The sequence below is a fragment of the Schistocerca piceifrons genome, chromosome X, assembly GCF_021461385.2.
Source record: "Schistocerca piceifrons isolate TAMUIC-IGC-003096 chromosome X, iqSchPice1.1, whole genome shotgun sequence".
NCBI classification, from domain to species: Eukaryota; Metazoa; Arthropoda; class Insecta; order Orthoptera; family Acrididae; genus Schistocerca; species Schistocerca piceifrons.
In genome coordinates, this window is record NC_060149.1 from 863,319,016 (window position 1) to 863,343,428 (window position 24,413).

At 40.6% G+C, this 24,413-nt stretch overlaps 1 protein-coding gene across 1 annotated transcript in view; it reads right to left on the reverse strand.

Moving 5' to 3' along the window:
• LOC124721327 (PH-interacting protein) overlaps positions 1 to 24,413 on the reverse strand; it is a 264,771-nt gene that overhangs the window by 125,053 nt on the left and 115,305 nt on the right. The window contains exons 5-7 of the mRNA XM_047246240.1: positions 23,379 to 23,529; positions 13,409 to 13,507; positions 10,474 to 10,634 (exon numbers count right to left, since the gene is read on the reverse strand). Of these exons, the coding sequence (XP_047102196.1) occupies positions 10,474 to 10,634; positions 13,409 to 13,507; positions 23,379 to 23,529 (411 nt within the window). The remainder of the gene's footprint in view (positions 1 to 10,473; positions 10,635 to 13,408; positions 13,508 to 23,378; positions 23,530 to 24,413) is intronic.

Sequence of the window (24,413 nt, forward strand, 5' to 3'; positions counted from 1 at the left end):
GTCCTCACCCTAAAACCCCCAACTTCCCGCAGTTGTCCCGTTGGTTTGATTGTATTTTTGGTGGGCGATGTTATTGTATTATTTATATGTATCTTCATGTTTGTTGCCATGTGTATGTAGTGACATCATAGACACACTTAAAATAGCCATTTCCGGCATATTGATGACGGGTGGAATCAGACACTTCTGTATCAAAAAGTCTTTCAAACACACTGTAAACCGTGCTTTATCTGAAACCAAGTTTTTAATGGTTGCTGACTTGCTGGTAGTTTATTGAAAATGCATGTTCCTGAATATTGGACCCCTTTTGGACCAAGGTAAGTGATTTTAGGTCTTTATGTAGATTGCTGTTCCCATTTCTAGTACTGATATTATGTATTGAGCTATTGGTTGGAAATACTTGTAACAAATTTCATTGAGGAATAAATATACTAGGAAGCAGTGGTTAGAATACAAAGTTCCTTGAACAGGTTCCTACATGTTCTTGAATTTATACCACAAACGATTTTTATTACACGCTTTTACACGCGAAAAACTTTTGCTACGTTTGATGAGTTACCACAGATTATGCTCCCTTATGAAATAATAGAGTGAAAAAATGTGGTATGCCCTTCCCAACTGAATTTATTATCGAGTTGTAGTCCCAGAAATGTAACACTGTCAATCTTTTCGATCTGCATGTCTTCATATGTTATAAACATGCTGTAGCTGGAGAAATCGAGCAGTTTCCAAATCTCACATAAAACTTGGATTAGCGTACTCACACTTTCCCCAATAGGACTATCTTTTATAGCACAGGAGTAAATGAATCTGTCACATTATGTATATTTTTTGTTGTATTACAAGGCTGTACACTTTATTCTATTATGTGAGCAGCACAAGAAATTAAGCTTCAAATTTAACCTACAATATTCAGTTTACATATTACTTCATACTTAAAAACGCACGTTGTTAACATTTTACTTGAACAGTGCTGTGACGAAGTTCCGCGTACTTTCTGTTGCAGCTGCGAAGATAATATTTCTAATAGCGACCGATAACCTACAAACATATTATATGAAACACTAATAATCGTTCTAACATCAACTAAAATGTACCCGGAGTTAATAAGCTAAGGTTATGACACGATTCATATGACATTCCTGCCATTTCACACTACTCGCAGTTATACTGATAACTAAACTGATGGATTCCAACTATGTCGTTATTTAACTGCAGCCCCTCGGAGTATTTGGTATTCGCTATCGAAAAATAACTTGGCAGTTATTAATAACCGTTACAAATAATGGTTATCAAAGAATAACTGGAACTGTGATAACGGTTACTCCAGAACAACCGTTTGGCCCACCTCTAATGAGTAGATTCAGATAAGGGAGGGAAAAAAATATGTGGCACATCTTGATTAAAAAACAGAATTGGTGGCAGGACACATCCCGAGGCATAGATGAATTGTTAACTTGTTAATGGAAGGAAATGTGAGTGTGAGTGTGTGTGAGTGAGTGTGTGTGTGTGTGTGGGGGGGGGGGGGGGGGGGGAGCGGTAAGATTGTAGGAAGAGACCAAGGGATGAATATAGTAAGCAGGTTCAAACGGATGTTAGTAACCGTGGTTATTCAGAGATGGGGAAGCTTGTACAGTATAGACTAGCATGGAGAGCTGAATCAAACCAGTCTTTGGACAGATCAGGCACGGATAATGACGACCAATAAGTTTGTGATGTATTTTTTGTGACTATCTGGTTTCTTGACTGGTGATTTCAATAAAGTTCTTGATGTAATTTGTGTGTTTCAAATTATCAATCAAGAAAACAGACAGAGTAACAAAATATTACAAAACAAACACAGATTACACAAGACCACCAACAATACCACTAGCAAAGATTACTGAAATTACAGCATGATGAACAAAACTAGAATTAAATATGTTCATTCCATTAGCTAGGATTGGTAACAAATAAATTCAAATCATTTTCAATTTCTCACAAGTCTACTGCATGTACAGCTTTTGAATGTGCCACTTCAAAGTGATGGACTTTAATAACTCACTGAAGTAGAGGTATACTTCAGTTCTCTTCTGCACTGTACACCCTGAGAACAGCATCATCTCAGAATGGTATTTCTCACCTTTAGTGATTTTTATATATAGGACTAGAGCATCAACTTAAACGAAAATAAATAAGCCAGAGTTGTTAAATGTAGAGACATTTATGTAACTCCAGTTTTATTCTATGGCCTGCTCACCTTTTCAGTAGGTAACTCCAACTCATTTACATGGTTCAAAATTAGGGGCATCATTTTAATGAAACAGGTAATTCTGAAGAGTCAATTAGTTTCTTTTTCTCAACCACACTATTTGATTTGTCTTTATATTCCTCCATCTATTGACTAAATTTGCTTCTAAGCTTTCCAGTCTTATCTGCCCCAAGTCACTCTCAGAGTTTTGAAAAAGGAGAACTGTAAATCTGCTATGACTACAAAAAAAGAACTCTAAATATGGCAAATGGATGATTCAACAAGCTACATTCATCTTTTAAGCAGGGTGGCCAAAATAAACCTGGCCCAAAAAGTATTTCATGTGCCCTAAAAAAGATCGACAACCCTGCAAATACGTTCTTGAATAACTGTGGCCATTTCACAAATGCGGCTAAAAAGTATGTTACAATATTATGGCAGCTAGTAAGCAGTCTAATGAAGCACGACATTGGTTGCTAGCATACTCTCAGAATTTACACATTTTTTGCATGAGACCCATCATGTAAATGGACACACTCACACTCACACTCACACTCACACTCACACTCACACTCACACTCACACTCTCTCTCTCTCTCTCTCTCTCTCTCTCTCTCTCTCTTAGAGAAATTAAATGGAAATGCTTGAATCCTAGGAAGAAATATGGCATAGTTCTCATGAAACCTTGTTGGATACATTTAGAAAACTTGTTTCTGAAGAAGATTATGTGACCATAATGCTGCCACCAACATATATCTTGCTTAAGGCCCATGGGAAAAATACAAAAATTTAGGGTGTGTAGAGAGGCATACAGTCATCTTCCTTCATTTAATACATAAATGGAATAGGGGAAAAAACTCAACAATATTAGTATGCTGTACCTTCGCCATGCACTGTTCACTGCCTTGGGGGTATTCATGTAGATACAGATCCACATGATCCACCAAGGGAAACAATGTGGCCTTTCTCATGATCATAAGATGTGGTTGTGTGTCACGAGGCTCTGAGAAAGTCAATCAGTGTAACACAACGTAACTATACACTGAAGCCAGATATTTTATACTGTTCATGATTCAGAAAGTTGATTAGTTAATGTGTGTGCCTGTCTAGCATGCATAGCTACTTTAGTTGACAGATTGCAGAACAGGAATGACAAGGGTCTGGATGGCACATTCTAATTCATCAAACAGCCTTAATTTGTCAGATGGTTATGAAATAAGCTATCTGGTGAGTAACTTTAGCATGGTTGCTCAACTGTGTATCATTTAAAAAACGGATAGTTTACACAAAGAAAAAATGACTATCAGCGGCATATAATTACAAACAACTGAGAAGAACTCATATTACAGGCTTCTGGAATGCATTCACTATTAACTATTTTCCACTGTTTCCATTTCTTGTTCTTAAATTTGTTGCACAGTGTATTAACTCTCAGTCAAAACAGGTAATATTTTTGCATAATAGCTACCAACCAGCCCAATTTACTTTTATCTCTCAGTGCTCTCCTGAATGAAGCATGGAAGAAGAGAATGTCTAGATAGCTAATTTTGTATTTCTGATAAATGTGTAAATCATATACAGTGTTATTAAAAATTGTCTAGATACTTTCAAGTGACTGTAAAAAAAATGTTTATATTGAGGTAAAGTATTACATGAGTATGTGTATGGATACAGTAACTCAAGAAGTTTTTTTGGTTACAGAGATTTCCAGCAACAGGGCTGCCATACCAATGGAGAAGGCATTTTCCGTGATGGATCTCTGCAATAGCAAGTCCATAATCCAGTATGTTGGAAATTCAGGACAACATTGAAAAGGTTCCACCTACCAGAACAATCAATTTATGAGTAAGTACAAAAGTTTAAGGAAACAAGTGACTTTGTCAAGATGGACACAGGGCAGCAATGACCGACACCAAAGTGTAGACCGAACTGGACTATAGACCGGTAATTTATGGTTCGTACATTGAACATTTTATGAACATGACACAAAATATTTCTTGAGTTGCTTTTTCTATACATATACTGAATATAATATCTTACATCAATACAAACATTTTCACCATCACTTGAAAGTGTGTAGATCATTTTGAATTACATTAAAATTATATTTATAATTTTAGAGACCTTATCAGATGTTGACCTCCACAATTTTGCAAGTAGTTATGTTATATAAAATATGATTCATTTTTCGTAAGTCTCCCACTGAAGTCCCCGGCTGCGTCAACATCCTTATGTTCTTCAAACATGTCTGATGTAGTGTATCCAAGGTTCTCGAGTGTCCAGACGGATCCGATCGTCGAAGTTCCACGATATTTCAGCAAATAACCATTCTGCCATCATCAGGTGGTGCTGATGGAATGATCTGTCTGCGCTGTGTCTGTGGTATTTTTGTCCACGGGGTCCCGAGTCGTACCCCGGAGAGGACGGCCGGCGAGGCGCCGCGTGGTGGGAGGGGTGGGGTAGCTGCAGCCACACCTGGTGGTAGGCGCAGTTCATCTCCGTCCACCTTGGCTGAAGGATCTTGTGTCCGCTCACGCCGTAGCTCCTTGATAGTGTTTAATAATGGTGTCCAGGCCTTGTTAAGTTGAAACCCGGTGTCTCTGTTGATGAGGTTATCTCTTACTCAAATTTCTATGGCCTCCTTGTAGATACTGTCCCAGTAGGCACTTGTGGCCATCAGGATTTTAGTCTTTTCGAAATTTGCTGTGTGTCCGGTTTCAATGCAGTGTTCTGCCAGGGCCGAATGGTTGGGTTGGCGTAGGCGGGTGTGACGTTCGTGTTCCTTGCATCGGTCCTCGACCGTGCGAACTGTTTGGCTGATGTAGGATTTGCCACAGCCACACGGGATTTTGTATACGTCCACTTTCTTAAGGCCTACGTCATCTTTTGCAGTTCCTAGTAGGTCACAAATCTTTGCTGGTGGTCGGAAGACAGTGTCAATCTTGTGTTGCCTTAACAGTCTCCCTATTTTTTAAGACACATTGCCAGCAAACAGCAGGAAGGCCAGAGTTTGCTTCTCTTCTTTGAGTTGTTCTTCATCTCGGTTCTTGGTGCACTTCTGTTGTCAGAAGGCCCTCTGGATTTGGCGGTTGCCATATCCATTCTTGCGGAACACGGTCTCCAGATGTGAGTTCTGTTGGTAAGTTCTGTTCATCAGAGATCGAGTGTGCTCTATGTACCAAGGTGTTGAGCATCCCATTAAGCTGTGCCGGATGGTGGCAGCTAGAGGCATGTAGGTACAGGTCAGTGTGTGTAGGCTTGCGATACACACTTTGACCCAGTGAGCCAACAGACCTACGTTCCACTAGGACATCACGAAAGGGTAGTTTTCCATCTTTTTCAGTCTCCATGGTAAAACGAATGTTACTGTGCACCAAATTCAGATGTTGTAGAAAAATCTGTAGCTGTTCCTGTCCATGTGGCTAGATGATGAACGTGTCATCCACGTAGTGAAAGAAGCACGCAGGTTTCAGTTCGGCGGCTTCCAGTGCTTCCTCTTCTAAACTCTCCATGAACAGGTTGGCCACCACTGGAGAGAGCGGGCTCCCCATGGCCACTCCATTGGTCTGCTCATAGTATTGACAATTGAAGACAAAGTACGTAGATGTTAACATGTGCCTGAACAGTTGTGTCAGTTCAGGCCCGAATTTCTCACTGATTAAGTGGAGAGAATCTTCCAGCATGACACGTGTGAATAATGAGATGACATCGAAGCTAACCATGATGTCAGATTCTTGTACTGTCATCTCCTTCAGGTAGCCAATGAAGTCCGTTGAGTTCCGGTTATGGTGTGCACATTTCTCCACATAAGGTCTTAGCATGCCCGCTAAGTGCTGCGCCAAAAGATACGTCAATGCCCATATGTTGCTGACTATGGGTCGCATCCCTTCTTTGTGCGTTTTTGAGAGACCATATATCCTCGGAGCTACCGCCGAATGTTGGCGTAGTCTTTTGATGTCCTTGTCCTCGAGCGCACCAATTTTCAGCAAGGTGGCGGTGCTTTGTTGTAGCTTCCTGGTCGGGTCTGTGTTGATTTTCCGATATGCTGGATCGTCTAGCAATTGTAGCATCTTCTGTTCGTAGTCTGATCTCTCAAGGATGACTGTGGCATTGCCTTTGTCAGCAGGAAGAACGACTATCTCCTTATTGTCTCTGAGGGCTCTTAGTGCTGCTCTTTCTGCTCCCGAGATGTTGCTTCTGGCCGGTGTTGCCCTTAAAACACTCGAGGACAAGGACATCAAAAGACTTCACCAATGTTCGGCGGTAGCTCCGAGGATATATGGTCTCCCAAAAACACACAAAGAAGGGATGCGACCCATAGCCAGCAACATAGGGGCATCGACGTATCTTTCGGCGCAGCACTTAGCGGGCATGCTAAGACCTTATGTGGGGAAATGTGCACACCATAACCGGAACTTGACAGACTTCACTGGTCACCTGAAGGAGATGACAGTACAAGAATCCGACATCATGGTCAGCTTCGATGTCATCTCATTATTCACACGTGTCATGCTGGAAGATTCTCTCCACTTAATCAGTGAGAAATTCGGGCCTGAACTGACACAACTGTTCAGGCACGTGTTAACATCTACGTACTTTGCCTTCAATGGTCAATACTATGAGCAGACCGACGGATTGGCCATGGGGAGCCCGCTCTCCCCAGTGGTGGCCAACCTGTTCATGGAGAGTTTAGAAGAGGAAGCACTGGAAGCCGCCGAACTGAAACCTGTATGCTTCTTTCGCTATGTGGACGACACGTTCATCATCTGGCCACATGGACAGGAACAGCTGCAGATTTTTCTACAACATCTGAATTTGGTGCACAGTAACATTTGGTTTACCATGGAGACTGAGAAAGATGGAAAACTACCCTTTCTTGATGTCCTAGTGGAACATAGGTTTGTTGGCTCACTGGGTCACAGTGTGTACCGCAAGCCTACACACACTGACGTGTACCTACATGCCTCTAGCTGCCACCATCCGGCGCAGCTTAATGGAATGCTCAACACCTTGGTACATAGAGGACACATTATATCTGATGAACAGAACTTGCCAACAGAACTCAAACACCTGGAGACCGTATTCTGCAATAATGGGTATGGCAACCGCCAAATCCAAAGGGACTTCCAACAACAGAAGTGCACCAAGAACCGAGATGAAGAACAACCCAAAGAAGAGAAGCAAACTCTGGCCTTTCTGCCGTTTGCTGGCAACGTGTTGTAAAAAATAGGGAGACTGTTAAGGCGACACAAGATTGACACTGTCTTCCGACCACCAGCAAAGATTCGTGACCTACTAGGAACTGCAAAAGATGACGTAGGCCTTAAGAAAGCGGGCGTATACAAAATCCCGTGCGGCTGTGGCAAATCGTACATCAGCCAAACAGTTCGCACAGTCGAGGACAGATGCAAGGAACACGAACGTCACACCCGCCTATGCCAACCCAGCCATTCGGCCCTAGCATAACACTCCATTGAGACCGGACACACAGCGAATTTCGAAAAGACTAAAATCCTGACGGCCACAAGTGCCTACTGGGACAGTATCTACAAGGAGGCCATAGAAATTCGAGTAAGAGATAACCTCATCAACAGGGACACCGGGTTTCAACTTAGCAAGGCCTGGACACCATTATTAAACACCATCAAGGAGCTACGGCATGAGCGGACACGAGATCCTTCGGCCACTGCAGACGGAGATGAACTGCGCCTACCGCCGGGCGTGGCTGCAGCTACCCCCACCCCTCCCACCACGCGGCCCCCGCCGGCTGTCTGCGCCTGGGTACGACTCAGGACCCCGTGGACACAGTGTAGACAGATCATTCCATCAGCACCACCTGATGATGGCGAAACGGTTATTTGCCAAAATATCGTGGAACTTCGACGATCGGATCCGTCTGGACACCCGAGAACCTTGGATACAGCACATTCGCCGGGAAAGCCTCAGATCACATATGTCTGATGTAATATGCCCAGCTCTTTCATCACAATGCTTTCTGTTATGCCAGACATTTTAAGTATTACACATAGACAAGAGATTTGTAATAACTGGCAGCATAGCTGAAAAAAATGGTGATCACTCCCATAGATAAGGGACACTTTCCCACAGACAAGCAATATTATAACTTTCCCCTCCCCCCCCCACCCCTCCCTTTTTTTAAACACAATGTGACATACACTGAGGTGACGTAAGTCATGGGATAGCAATATGCACATATAGAGATGGTGCTGGTATCATGTACACAAAGTATAAAAGGGCAGTGCATTGGTGGAGCTGTCATTTGTCTCAGGTGATTCACATGAAAAGGTTCCCAATGTGATTATGGCCATACGATGGGAATTATGAGGCTTTGAACGCAGAGTGGTAGTTGCAACTAGATGCATGGGACATTCCATTTCGGAAATCATTAGGGAATTCAATATCCTGAGATCGACAGCGTCAAGAGTGTGCCAAGAATACCAACTTGCAGGCATTAGCTCTCACCACAGACAACACAGTAGCCGAGGGCCTTCTCTTAATGACCAACAGCAGCAGTGTTTGCGTAGAGTTGTCAGGCTAACAGACAAGCAACAATGCGTGAAATAACTGCAGAAATCAATGTGGTACATACAACGAACATATCTGATTAGACAGCGTGGAAAAATTTGGCATTAATGGGCTATGGCAGCAGACAACAGACATGGGGAATGGCAGCAGAAAACAGATGTGAGTGCCTTTGCTAACGGCACATCACCTGCAGTGAGTCTCCTGGGCTCGTGACCATATCAGTCAGACCCTGGAAAACTGTGGACTGGTCAGACGAGTCCCAATCTCAGTTGGTAAGAGCTGATGGTAGGGTTTAAGTATGGTACAGACCCCAAAAAGCCATGAATTGAAGTTGTCAACAAGGCTCTGTGCAAGCTGATGGTGACTCCATAATGGTGTGGACTGTGTTTACATGGAATGGACTGGGTCTTCTGGTCCAACTGAACTGGTCATTGACTGGAAATCATTATATTAGATGTAGATGTAAATGCTTGGCTACTTGGAGACCATTTGCAGCTATTCAGCGATGGAATTTTTATGGATGGCAATGGGCCATGTCACCAGGCCACCATTGTTTTCGATCGGTTAGAAGAACATTCTGGAAAATTCAAGTGAATGATCTGGCAACCCAGATCATTCAAATGGATCCCATCAAATATTTGTGGGGCACAATTCTGAGGTCAGTTCATGCACAAAATCCTGCACCAGCAACATTTTTGCAATTATGGATGGCTATAGAGGCAGCAAGGCTCACAGGGGACTTCCAAAAACTTGGTAAGTCCACACCACATCAATTTACTGCACTACACCAAGCAAAACGATGTCCAACATAATACTGGGAGGTATCCTATGACTTGTCACCTCAGTGTATTTATCTACTTTGAATAAACTCAATCACTATATCAACTGATGAATTATCACTCATTTAACATACTCCAGAAAGTAATTAGAGTAATAAGTCTTCATCAGTGTCATTTACTGAACGAAGTTAGAGACTGCCATTGGAAACTCAATAAATGTGACATGTGCAAAAACCAATACCTACAGTGTTCTGAACTTAATGCAATCCTTGCTGCTAGAAGGAGTGTTCATTTGTATGCTTGAAGTCAGTGATAACACAGATAGCACTAATACTTTAACTTGGGTGTTCCAATGCAGGTGACACACATCACAGGCATTGGTAAGTAACACTGAAATGATTACTTCCCACCATTTCAAAAACAAAGGCAGTTTTCCCTTTTCCCAATAACTGTGTTCATTGTGCCCACACTATTACCAGTAAATACATGACCAACTTCTTGACAACGTGGACAAGGCATATAATGTTTAGTCACATGTTGACATGGTGTTGCGAACATTTTATTATAAAATAATTTTTATCGGTTACAACTTCTTGCATCTCTTAACTTCTTCGTTAAGCAGTGTTTGAAACTTCTACATATACTTCTAATAATTTCTAACTGAGTAAAATATACAACGAAAATAATATGTTGGGAACCAAATTTTCACTCTGTATTGTTCGCTTGTACATTGCATCATTGTTTCTGAATTTTGTTTTGCATAACTGACGTATGACATATTTTCTCTTTTTCCTCATTTACAAAATTCCTGTTACCTGTTGGCTATTCTCTCACCTACATGCAAAACAAACAGTTATGACAGAAAATCTCTCTACAAAGTTACTTATCACTAACACATTTGAGCTGCTCGATACATACCGTAATAACATATCTTCCAGTTCGATCAAAAAGAAGGCAATATACAGCTGAAAGATGACCTAAAGTCCGGCAATAAAGCTGCAGCTTGCTATACAACTTGGATGAGACAGCCTGGTGGCGTTTCAGAGGACCTGAGAGTTCACGACCCTGGAGCACCTTAACTGTACAATGAGAGAGAGCATTGTTTCAGTAGCATCACAGCTATTATGCATTATATTTGTTCAGGACAAATGTTGCCACAGTTACAATGGTCATGGTACTGTAATATCTGAGCTGATTCACGGAAGTCTAAACAGATCATACTGCATCTTCAAGTTTCACAAAAAAGTCATTATAAAAACAGCACAATATAATCAATAACTGATGAAGAATATCCCCAAACACAAACTCATGAAGAGACACTAAAAGAGATGGCTTGTGTTTGTTTGTACTTCTGTGGTTTGAGAAAGTTCCTTTGTTTCCAGACGTAGCAATGAAATGATCTACAGCTGTCTACTCCCTTTAATACATTGCAGCTATATTGGTGAGGAAGGAGAGAGGCAGTAGACTGAAGCTTTATGCAACTCTGTGAGGAACGCTCAGACTGCTTGAATGATAGGGTGCTGCCCACAGAGAGTAGAGATCTAAGTTGTGTTATAGCACACACACCCATTTTTCTCATGGCTGTTCAACCTACAGCATACTCTGTTAAGAAGAAGAGATAAGAGTCCAACTTGAAAACAGTTTTTGTAAAGCCAAGTCTGCCACCTCCTTCCTAAAGCTGGCCTCATCTGTAGCATACGAAATTTTAGGTTGTTGATTTTTTGGATCACTATTTTCAAAATAAGTCTCTGTAACATCTCCAATGAGGTCAGAATAGTAACTGCTGATTGTAAATCATTATTTTGTTTCGGTACTGTATCAGCTGTAGGAAGTCTTGTCAATCTATATAGAAAAAAGGCATCATCAAATATGGGTAACAGTACTATTGCAAATATACAGCATGTGGAAATTATCTTCAACTGTACTCTTTTTCGTGTTTCTAAGGTCATTAAACAAAAGACTGCATAACATGAAGAGTATTTTAATGAACAACAATACTGCAACATTTTAATTTAGTTTGAGAATAGTAGGGAGCCAGAGTGTCACCAAGTCCAAGATACTATTTCAAATTTATGACCTAAAATATCAAATATGTATTGTGATTAACGACACAAATTTTAGTTAACCAATTACAAATTATTGCTCCTAAGCATCTACATAGTATGAAACAAAACTCGATACTAAGTTCACTGAGCAGTCTCTATGCAATTTGAAATAAAAAAAGTGAGTGTCCATACGCACAACATTCTTCTGGTTCTGAGAATACATCAGTATGTAAGAGTCATATTTTCACCACTATTGCATGTGGCTATCATCAGACTGACAATGTATACTATTTATCTTGTACCAATGCAGATTTCTATATATTACAATACAGATAAATAGCATACACCACCATCTCCAGTGTGACCAAATTGTTATATTCAAATGCCATGACAGAATCACAATCACAAAAGAACAATACTGAAACAGAAAGTGTGGATACACTCAACTTCTGTAACAACAGAATTCATGCTGTTGTGGTCAACTTACACTCCATGAACAAATCAAAATGTGCGTACATACTTTTTGTTCTGACTCCTCACTGAAAATCTGTAGTCACTTTTAAACTAGACTCATTATAGTAATCAACACTAAGAATATGTGTACTTCCTCAGCATTTGTGTAGTCATATATATATACTGCTATTAAATTACATTGTTCTTTTCCAGCACTGAATTTGTAGATGAGAAACAGACAAGAAAGGACTGACAGTTCACTCCATCTTCTTATTTCCATCTTGTTCTCATTCTGTAGCGTAATGGCTTTCAAAGTGTATTTTTCAGATTTACTATCTATAACTGTCAGAAAACTGCTGCTTTCATCAATGTATTATTAACAGCAATAATGAACCACAAATTAACAACATTATATGAGGTTTCTTTTAAAGAATTCATAATGCAGCACTTTAAATATTCATGAGATAGTATGGCAGATGTTTACAACAATCTATAATGTGACTTGGGCTGAAATATAACTTTCCAAGTCATATTAATGAGCCATTATTCTGTTTGTAATGCCAACCACTCTACAAATCAAATGTGTATTGTGCTCATACATAACCCATTACTGCTGGCATCTGCAGCTTAAGGATTTTCTATGTGTTTATAAATGACTTGGGCTTAAGTCAGTATTTCCAAGTAAACAAACACTTTTACAAATTTAGTTTACCAGCATTCACAACATGTAATTATGTTGCTTTAAGGTTAATTACTAAAATTATTGTGCATATCATAACAGTGGCACCTTATTAATATTCAGTTAGACTTCCAGTGTTAACAAAAATCCTTATTTTAAATCTCTTTAAGCTTAAAACCTATTACTCATAACATGATATATTTACTTTTCAGAAAGTTGTAAAAACTGCTGCTCTCCTGAAATGTTGGGAAATTAACTATGTGGATCAGTCATTAGTGCATACTTATAGCAATCACCATTTATTTTAGAAATATTAAGCAATGAATATTATTATTATTTTCTACTGAAATATGAATAGTATTTATACAGGTATCATCATTTACAAAGGTGATAATTATTCATCTTACGTTTATATTACTTTAATTTACTATTCACAAAATAATGTTACATCTTATATATCTGCCCCTTTCACCATTGGCAACTACTTAATTCTACCTGTTTTAGCAATTAGTGTTTGATTTTATTTACCTGATACACAAGACACATGCCAGTGCAAGACCAGATGGAGAGTAAAGAAAATCAATTTTGAAGATAGTCTTCCATGCATGATCACTCCTCACCCCCATCTTTCTCTTAGGGAAAAACAAAATATGGCTTTCAATATTACTTTACTCACCTAAGTTATGCTGCCTGTTCACACCAGCAGGATCAATCAGAGGGCATCCTCTTATCCTAACTGCGTAATCAACGATAGATAAATTGTGAGCACAGTGATCTGAAAATAAAAAAAAAAATGAATAAACATGTGCATTTCCTTCTTTATTTTTAAAACTAACAAAGCATTCATAGTGGAACATCTATCCCCTACATTGTTGACAGAGCAAATATTTTTCCTCTACTCACCTTAATTCCCATTTCTCCCCCCCCCCCCTTCCTTTCGGTTAGGATTTCACACCACATCAACACGGGGATCAATAGATAAATAGCGCTTATTCAGATATGACCTGATCTACAGAAAGAAATTTACATGGAACTAAAAAATAGTATTATCAACACAATTCATTTAAGATACAAACTAAAGTGACTCCCACTGTCATCCCTACAGTGGTACTAGACTCAATTAAGGCTGTGGGTAGACATTATTTCATTATCAGACATCTCACTGGCATGTTGTATTTTATTCAGTTTCCTTTCTGTTCTATTCTGTATTTCAATGTAGAATATTATTACTTATTCTACACTTTTTTGATGAAATAAAAATTAATCCTGAAATAAAATATTAATTTACTATCCCAGCTTTCAGCTTAAATGTTTTCCAGAAGCCACCAAAAACTCAAATCTGTATGATTGTCCAGATATTTGAATCAGTCTCCTCCTGAATGTGGTATTATAGTCTTAACCACTGCTCATCACTTAACTCTGTTGTACCTGGATAGCTCTGACAATAACAGAAGTGCCTGTAAAGGAAAGGATTTGGGTTGAAGTCCCAGTGCAGCCATCAGCTTTAATCTGTTAGGAGTTTCTGGCAGCCAGCTCTTCAAAAAGAATAATGAGTAATGAATTCTATTGTGGATGAGTATGGTCACCAATGAACTAAAACCAAATTTCAGAAATGAGGTCTGTGTGTTAATACATTCATTTCTGCAGCATGATGTAACTGATTTGTATGAAACTGTCTTAAAAGTGTAATGGGAAATGACACAGGACTTAAAAACCTATCAACAGAACAGATTTTAGACCAGGAAAACAAAATCAATTTGAATATGGATGGAAAAGAAGTTAAGACATGGCCACGTTGAGGAAATAATTCCAGCACTGAAATGGAACGAAGCTTTCCCAGATATAAATACAACATTCACTAGTCCATCACTGCACACAGTAAAAGAAAATAATGTGTAGTACAAAACTTACATTCACCATAAGACGGACTTATCCTGTACCAGAAACCAAATTAGGATGTGGTTCTGCCCAAACATTTAGGGGAAAATGAAACGAAGTTCACTTGAAATCTCATAGTGCTATGTAGTTTCCTTATGTCCGTTGGAGTTTGTTAACACTTATCTAATCTTACATTTAAAAAATAACTTGGGGAAAACATAAATATTAAGATGCAGTAATACTATACTTTTGTTATTCATTTTCTGGCAGTTTTGTAATAGAGTTATAATTTTACTGTTAACTAAAGTATATCATGTTTGAGTGTTCATACGGACTGCTGCTGCAAAAGTTCTTTCCTCTCAGATACGGTAAAGTCATGGAATGGTTAAAACTCTGGACTCTCATCACAGAGCATGGGTGCTTCTTTCCCCATTTCTGCCTAACAAAGAGGATGATCCATCTCTAATGGTATCAACAATGACGAGAAGTGGATCCTCAATGTGGCTTTTGTTCCGCTCAGTGCCATTTCAACTGAGAGTTGTTAAATAGCTAAGTGCTTTAGTCCATAAAAAACTATATACTAGAAGTGCTTGTAAGTAAATCTGCAGATTTTCTGAAGATTGTTTCATTTAATTAATAACATACCTTATTATCAATATGCTACTTGTGAATTGTTGAGACAGCATTGTAAATAAATTCTACAAGAGTTTCTGTTAACGCAGACTTTACTTAGATGTAAGAAACACTGACATCATTAATGTATTGGGCAGTCAAATGTGAGGCAATATTTGCTCTTTCATTATACAGGGTGTTACAAAAAGGTACGGCCAAACTTTCAGGAAACATTCCTCACACACAAAGAAAGAAAATATGTTACATGGACATGTGTCTGGAAACGTTTACTTTTCATGTTAGAGCTCATTTTATTACTTCTCTTCGAATCACATTAATCATGGAATGGAAACACACAGCAACAGAACGTACAAGTGTGACTTCAGACACTTTGTTACAGGAAATGTTCAAAATGTCCTCCGTTAGCGAGGATACATGCATCCACCCTACGTCACATGGAATCCCTGATGCGCTGATGCAGCCCTGGAGAATGGCATATTGTATCACAGCCATCCACAATATGAGCACGAAGAGTCTCTACATTTGGTACCGGGGTTGTGTAGACAAGAGCTTTCAAATGCCCCCATAAATGAAAGTCAAGAGGGTTGAGGTCAGGAGAGCGTGGAAGCCATGGAATTGGTCCGCCTCTACCAATCCATCGGTCACCGAATCTGTTGTTGAGAAGCGTACGAACACTTCGACTGAAATGTGCTGGAGCTCCATCGTGCATGAACCCCATGTTGTGTCGTACTTGTAAAGGCACATGTTCTAGCAGCACAGGTACAGTATCCCGTATGAAATCATGATAACGTGCTCCATTGAGCATAGGTGGAAGAACATGGGGCCCAATCAAGACATCACCAACAATGTCTGCCCAAAACGTTCACAGAAAATCTGTGTTGATGACGTGTTGCACAATTGCGTGCGGATTCTCGTCAGCCCACACATGTTGATTGTGAAAATTTACAATTTGATCACGTTGGAATGAAGCTTCATCCGTAAAGAGAACATTTGTACTGAAATGAGGATTGACACATTGTTGGATGAACCATTCGCAGAAGTGTATCCGTGGAGGCCAATCAGCTGCTGATAATGCCTGCACACGCTGTACATGGTACGGAAACAACTGGTTCTCCTGTAGCACTCTCCATACAGTGACTTGGTCAACATTACCTTGTAGAGCAGCAACTTCTCTGATGCTGACATTAGGGTTATTGTCAACTGCACGAAGAATTGCCTCGTCCATTGGAGGTGTCCTCGCCATTCTAGGTCTTCCCCAGTCCCGAGTCATAGGCTGGAATGTTCCGTGCTCCCTAAGACGCCGATCAATTGCTTCGAGCGTCTTCCTGTCGGGACACCTTCGTTCTGGAAATCTGTCTCGATACAAACATACCGCACCACAGCTATTGTCTCGTGCTAATCCATACATCAAATGGGCATCTGCCAACTCCGCATTTGTAAACATTGCACTGACTGCAAAACCACGTTCGTGATGAACACTAACCTGTTGATGCTACGTACTGATGTGCTTGATGAGCAATGAGTCGCATGTCAACACAAGCACCGAAGCCAACATTACCTTCCTTCAATTGGGCCAACTGGTGGTGAATCGAGGAAGTACAGTACATACTGACGAAACTAAAATGAGCTCTAACATGGAAATTAAGCGTTTCCGGACACATGTCCACATAACATCTTTTCTTTATTTGTGTGTGAGGAATGTTTCCTGAAAGTTTGGCCGTACCTTTTTGTAACACCCTGTATTGCAGAAGTGTTGTAGGAATAAGATTAGGATTGTTGCATGTCGATGCATGAGGAACTGCTGTTGTTTCCTGAAAACAGTGTTGGTCATGGTCGATAGAGAATAGGCTGCTCTCCTGGGTTGTAGCAATGATGGGAGCATTGCGGCTACATCTATCGTCTCGCCCATTTGACAGGCGGTAACTGTAGTTACTTGTTGGGCAGCTGTCTTCGTATGATTTAGGTGTTGCCAATTCCTGAAAGTACATCTTTTATCCTACACGAAACATGGCGTGCCAGTATGACCTGCACCTCCTCCGGCATCAATACATGCACTGATTCAGTTCGGAAGTGTACCATAAAGCTGTTGTTTCCTCTCCTGAGACAAGATGACCCACATTTGTTAGACCTGATTAATTGATCCTTGATATCCCGTGTACTTGCACTGGTACAAAGTTTACAATCTGACCTGGTCTCAAATATGTTCTGTTGGGGACAAATCTGGGAAACTTGCTGGCCATGGCATTACCTCAACATTACAAAGACAGTTCATACAGACACACACCCATGTGTAGATGTGTGTTGTCCATTTAAAAGTAGCACTACAATACTGCCACACGAGAGGTAACAGGATATCCGTGGCATAAAGTCATGGCATCAGGGTTCCCTCAATTATTACCAGCCATGACCTGAAGTCATACCCAATGGCTCCCCACACCAGGATGCCAGAAATAACATTGCTGTGCCTCTCCAAAACACTGGAAGAATGGGATTTCTCTCCAGGCCACCACCACACTGACAATGGTAATCTGGAGTAGTTCAGAACCGCAATTCATCACCAAACCCAGTGTAATGTCACTCGTCGACAGGTGCTTCCTGATCACAGCACCATTCCAAATGCAGCAGTTTGTGTCATGGCAATAATGTCACCCTACAAATGGGAAAGTAATTTCCTCATCCCGGTGCTGCTAGTTTCCAACTAATGGTGAGATATGACACAGAATATCGCATAAAGCCCATTAGTTGTTCTTGGGTGGAAGGCACAGATGTGAAGTCATTACAATGTGCTCAGAGCACAATACAGCAATCCTCCCTTGTAGTTGTCAGATGTGGTCAACCGGCTCCTGGATGACGAGTATGTCTGCCCTCACGTTCCTCACCAAGAGACAGGAGCGCTGCATCGTCGACAGGTACACAAACAAAAGGTAGAGAGCTTTCCTTTGCTAGCTTTTGGAATTAAATTCCTTTCTCAAGCTTGTAGGAGAAAAACACACATGCGCGCGCGACTGTCCCTTTACGTTGTGCTCAGTCAACTGTCAGCTCTTTCCTGGCCGATGGTGAGTGTGCTGGGGTGAGGTGGGGTTGCTGGGTGGGGTGGGGATTCAGGGTGGGATGGAGGTGCAGGGTGGGGTGGGGTGGGGGTGCAGTGTGGAGTGGAGAGAGGCGGGAGGAAGGGAGGGGGTTGAGGGGAAGTGTCTAGCGGCTCATGGGAGAGTGGGGTGCCGTCTGTGGGCTAGCTAGGAATGCAGATAGAGGGACAGGTGACAGACAGCTGGGCATGCGACTTCACAGACTGCCACGTGCCCCCTCTACATGCACCCCTAGCTAGTCCACAGACAGCTCCCCACTCTCCGATGAGCCACTTAAAGCTACCCCCCCCCCCCTCCAAATGCCATTCCTGCCTCTCACCTCTCTTCACCCTTCATCCCACCCCCACCCTGCCCACCCTGCACTGCACTGCACTGCACTGCACTGTACTGTACTGTACTGTACTGTACTTTTTGCTTGTGTACCTGTTGATGACGCAGTGATTCTGTCATTGGTGAGTCATCTCCTTTATTTCTAAATAATTTGTTATTCTCAACCAGAACTTTCTATAAATAATATGGTCAGCATTGGAAAAAATATACATTAAAAAAGATTCGGACTCAATCCAGCAATCTGCCAATTACAGAGCTTGAGCTGCCAACTCGAATGCTGAGTCCCAATGCACTGGTACATATTCAATGCACAAAACTTCTCTTTCAATTTTCACAAAATTGCTCAAGTAGTATGTCTTACAACTTGCGTATTATGCTGTCCTAATGGACTACTAAAGGTGTTCGAAGTCTGAAGTAGATCCATCATGTTCCAAATGTCGTGGTCTCCCCTTGTGAGTTTCTATCACATTATTGCACCCTTTAAATAAGATTCTTGTAAGGCTTCCTTCCACCCCCATGAACCATGGACCTTGCCGTTGGTGGGGAGGCTTGCGAGCCTCAGGGATACAGATGGGCGTACCGTAGGTGCAACCGCAACGGAGGGGTATCTGTTGAGAGGCCACAAAAACGTGTGGTTCCTGAAGAGGGGCAGCAGCCTTTTCAGTAGTTGCAGGGGCAACAGTCTGTATGATTGACTGATCTGGCCCTGCAACACTAACCAAAACAGCGTCCTCTTGGGTAAAATATTCCGGAGGTAAAATAGTCCCCTATTCGGATCTCCGCGCAGGGACTACTCAGGAGGACGTCGTTATCAGGAGTAAGAAAACTGGTGTTCTACGGATCGGAGCGTGGAATATCAGATCCCTTAATCGGGCAGGTAGGTTAGAAAATTTAAAAAGGGAAATGGATAGGTTAAAGTTAGATATAGTGGGAATTAGTGAAGTTCGGTGGCAGGAGGAACAAGACTTTTGGTCAGGTGAATACATGGTTATAAATACAAAATCAAATAGGGGCAATGCAGGAGTAGGTTTAATAATGAATAAAAAAATAGGAGTGTTTGTAAGCTACTACCAACAGCATAGTGAACGCATTATTGTGGCCAAGATAGACACGAAGCCCATGCCTACTACAGTAGTACAAGCTTGTATGCCAACTAGCTCTGCAGATGATGAAGAAATTGAAGAAATGTATGATGAGATAAAAGAAATTATTCAGGTAGTGAAGGGAGACGAAAATTTAATAGTCATGGGTGACTGGAATTCGAGAGTAGGAAAAGGGAGAGAAGGAAACATAGTGGGTGAATATGGATTGGGGCTAAGAAATGAAAGAGGAAGCCATCTGGTAGAATTTTGCACAGAGCATAACTTAATCATAGTTAACACTTGGTTCAAGAATCATAAAAGAAGGTTGTATACATGGAAGAATCCTGGCAATACTATAAGGTACCAGACAGATTATTTAGGAACCAGGTTTTAAATTGTAGGACATTTCCAGGGGCAGATGTGGACTCTGACCACAATCTATTGGTTATGAACTGTAGATTAAAACTGAAGAAACTGCAAAAAGGTGGGAATTTAAGGAGATGGGTCCTGGATAAACTGAAAGAACCAGAGGCTGTACAGAGTTTCAGGGAGGGGATAAGGGAACAATTGACAGGAATGGGGAAAAGAAATACAGTAGAAGAAGAATGGGTAGCTCTGAGGGATGAAGTAGTGAAGGCAGCAGACGATCAAGTAGGTAAAAAGGAAGCAGGCAAAAAGGAATACAAACGTCTCACAAATGAGATCGACAGGAAGTGCAAAATGGCTAAGCAGGGATGGCTAGAGGACAAATGTAAGGATGTAGAGGCTTATCTCACTAGTGGTAAGATAGATACTGCCTACAGAAAAGTTAAAGAGACCTTTGGAGAAAAGAGAGCCACTTGTACAAATATCAAGAGCTCAGGTGGAAACCAGTTCTAAGCAAAGAAGGGAAAGCAGAAAGGTGGAAGGAGTATATATAGGGTCTATACAAGGGCGATGTACTTGAGGACAATATTATGGAAATGGAAGAGGATGTAGATGAAGATGAAATGGGAGATATGATACTGCGTGTAGAGTTTGATAGAGCACTGAAAGACCTGAGTCGAAACAAGGCCCCGGGAGTAGACAACATCCCATTGGAACTACTGACGGCCTTGGGAGAGCCAGTCCTGACAAAACTCTACTATCTGGTGAGCAAGATGTATGAGACAGGTGCAACAGCCTCAGACTTCAAGAAGAATATAATAATTCCAATCCCAAAGAAAGCAGGTGTTGATAGATGTGAAAATTACCGAACTATCAGTTTAATATGTCACAGCTGCAAAATACTAAAGCGAATTCTTTACAGACGAATGGAAAAACTGGTAGAAGCCGACCTCGGTGAAGATCAGTTTGCATTCCGTAGAAATGTTGGAACACGTGAGGCAATACTGACCCTACAACTTATCTTAGAAAATAGATTAAGGAAAGGAAAACCTAAATTTCTAGCATTTGTAGACTTACAGAAAGCTTTTGACAGTGTTGACTGGAATACTCTCTTTCAAATTCTAAAGGAGGCATGGGTAAAATACAGGGAGCAAAAGGCTATTTACAATTTGTACAGAAACCAGATGGCAGTTACAAGAGTCGAGGGGCATGAAAGGGAAGCAGCGGTTGGGAAGGGAGTGAGACAGGGTTGTAGCCTCTCCCTGATGTTATTCAATCTGTATATTGAGCAAGCAGTAAAGGAAACGAAAGAAAAATTCGGTGTAGGTATTAAAATCCATGGAGAAGAAATAAAAACTTTGAGGTTCGCCGATGACATTGTAATTCTGTCAGAGACAGGAAAGGACTTGGAAGAGCAGTTGAACGGAATGGACAGTGTCTTGAAAGGAGGATATAAGATGAACATCAACAAAAGCAAAATGAGGATAATGGAATGTAGTCGGATTAAGTCGGGCGATGCTGAGGGAATTAGATTAGGAAATGAGACACTTAAAGTAGTAAAGGAGTTTTGCTATTAGGGGAGCAAAATAACTGATGATGGTCGAAGTAGAGAGGATATTAAATGTAGACTGGCAATGGCAAGGAAAGCGTTTCTGAAGAACTAAATCTGAGAAAATTTATTGACACTTCTGAATGAACTACTAAAAAAAAAGGCAAAAATGTAAAAAAAACATATAAATCCATTTTTAACTTCACCAGTGCCGGTCCAAGGCCTGGATCAAAAAGGATGGGAAACAGATGCAACAGGTGTAAAATTATTCAAATGAAGCCTGACTTCATCATATATAGCAGTTTACTGGCAAATGAACAGACTTAGTGATTGAAATGGCGCAATATCCATGCACAAGGAAAGCGTTTCTGAAGAAGAGAAATTTGTTAACATCGAGTATAGATTTAAGTGTCAGGAAGTCGTTTCTGAAAGTATTTGTATGGAATGTAGCCATGTATGGAAGTGAAACATGGACGATAACTGGTTTGGACAAGAAGAGAACAGAAGCTTTCGAAATGTGGTGCTACAGAAGAATGCTGAAGATTAGATGGGTATATCGCATAACTAATGAGGAGGTATTGAATAGAATTGTGGAGAAGAGGAGTTTGTGGCACAAGTTGACTAGAAGAAGGGATTGGTTGGTAGGACATGTTCTGAGGCATCGAGGGATCACAAATTTAGCACTGGAGGGTAGCGTGGAGGGTAAAAATTGTAGAGGGAGACCAAGAGATGAATACACTAAGCAGATTCAGAAGGATGTAGGTTGCAATAAGTACTGGGAGATGAAGAAGCTTGCACAGGATAGAGTAGCATGGAGAGCTGCATCAAACCAGTCTCAAGACTGAAGACCACAACAACAACAAGGCTTCCTTGAAACTTGATGTTCTCTCTTCATTAGTAACTCTAGTTTTCCATGCTACCACTTCACTGTGATGAAGTAAGTTATTAAGTAGCAGCTAGTGGTGCACCACGTCTATGACAACAAGTCAAATTCGTTTGTTGATCCTTCCACTCAGTTTTTTTTTATTACAGAGGCTAACCAGCTCTCTGACCGAACACGCTGAGCTACCATGCCGGCATGCTATCGGCACTGTCGGCGAAAAGCGTTTACCATGTGGGTACAGAAGCGGCAGTTGTAAAAGTTTCTTACCTCGATTTCTGGAAAAGTATGCATTTTCGGACGCCATACCTGATGATGAAAAATGCTCTATTTATAATTATCTATCGGTCCCGCCAACTTTGAGTCGATCGCTCGTCGTAACCTTTAGGGGTGATTTTCTCAAAAACATGGGGGTGTTGACCCAAAATATCTTAGATTCCTTCGTTTTAAGTTGTACACAAGCGACCTGCCAAATCTGAGCTGAATCGGTTGGCAGTGTCTGAGGCCTTCCCCATGTTAGTGTGAAAATAAAATGAAACCCCATTGTTTCTATTTACTTCTTAAGCATTAAAATTTGAGTGTGGCCACCTTCATCCCACATGAGTGTAAATGTGTTTCTTTATAATATTGTAATCAAGTTAGGTTGAATTCAGTGCTAATCCTCAGAAATACGCTTTTGTTAATATGTTTCCAGAATAAATAAAAATATCTCAAGTTGTACAGTAGCATAATTTTCTGAATTGTGTTTGTTCTCTCTGTTTCATGGCACTAGTGTATCAGAAGATATTTCACCTATTCCCAAAATAATGTTTGTTAATTTTGTTTTAAAAAAAGCTTACCTTTTTGAGTTCTAAGTAAAGACTGTCGTCCTGCACCAAGCAGGGATGTTAGTCCTGGTAAACTTGGCTTCAGTTCCTGGTCCAACAATGGGCCGAGTCTTCTGCACACTTCGAGTAGATGATTTGGCCCAATGTGTGGATACTTCCGCTCCTAAAATACAAATGAGATTACAGTTACGTATCTTTACTTCTTTCACAACAAAATTTTTTGCTCATAGTGTCCCACAGTTGTAATCATTCTGTCCACACTTAGACTCTCGCTGGTGACCAAAGATATTTTCGTTGTTAAGTTCATCACAGTATGGAAAGGCAATAGAGATACTAATAATTCAGACACTGGTAATAAAAATATTTGACTGGTAAAACTACAAAGCCTGAAGAATGAAATTATGAAAACAGTAAGCTATCAGTTGATTGATGACTTGAAAGGCATCAAATTTGGATATTCATATAAATACTACAAAAATATTTGTGTTTGTGTGTAATGTTTTATACTATCACGACTCTCAGACCACATAAATGGATACTTCAATTTTTTTACAATAAAGTAAGGCATGACGAAAGAATATATAACATTAATTTTTCCATGTGTACAATTCACAAAATTATGTAAGTGAACGAAAGCAAGGACAAAAACAAGGTGAGCTGGTTATTCAGATATATGTATGAAGGGTTTATGTTAATGTCTGATTTTTTTTGTAACAGTGGAACACTAAGGCTACGAAAGGTGAAAAACCCACAAATGTCAATGTTCTCATTCAAGGCACTAACCTGAATTCAAACTGAAACTGTAACTGTAGAAAGGTTTCACACAAAAGCAATTACCATTACAAGGGCATGTCTAAAAAATACAAAAGAATGCTGTGTAGGGTATGACAATAGAGGTCTTTTCACCACTAATAAAATACATACACTGTTGTAATTGAAGTCACTCCCCACTTCTGCTGCATATGCATGAGCAAAGAGAGTAAAACAAGTGACTAATACAGAAACAAAGTGTACTCTGCTGTGTTCTGTGCAGTGGCTTACACAATA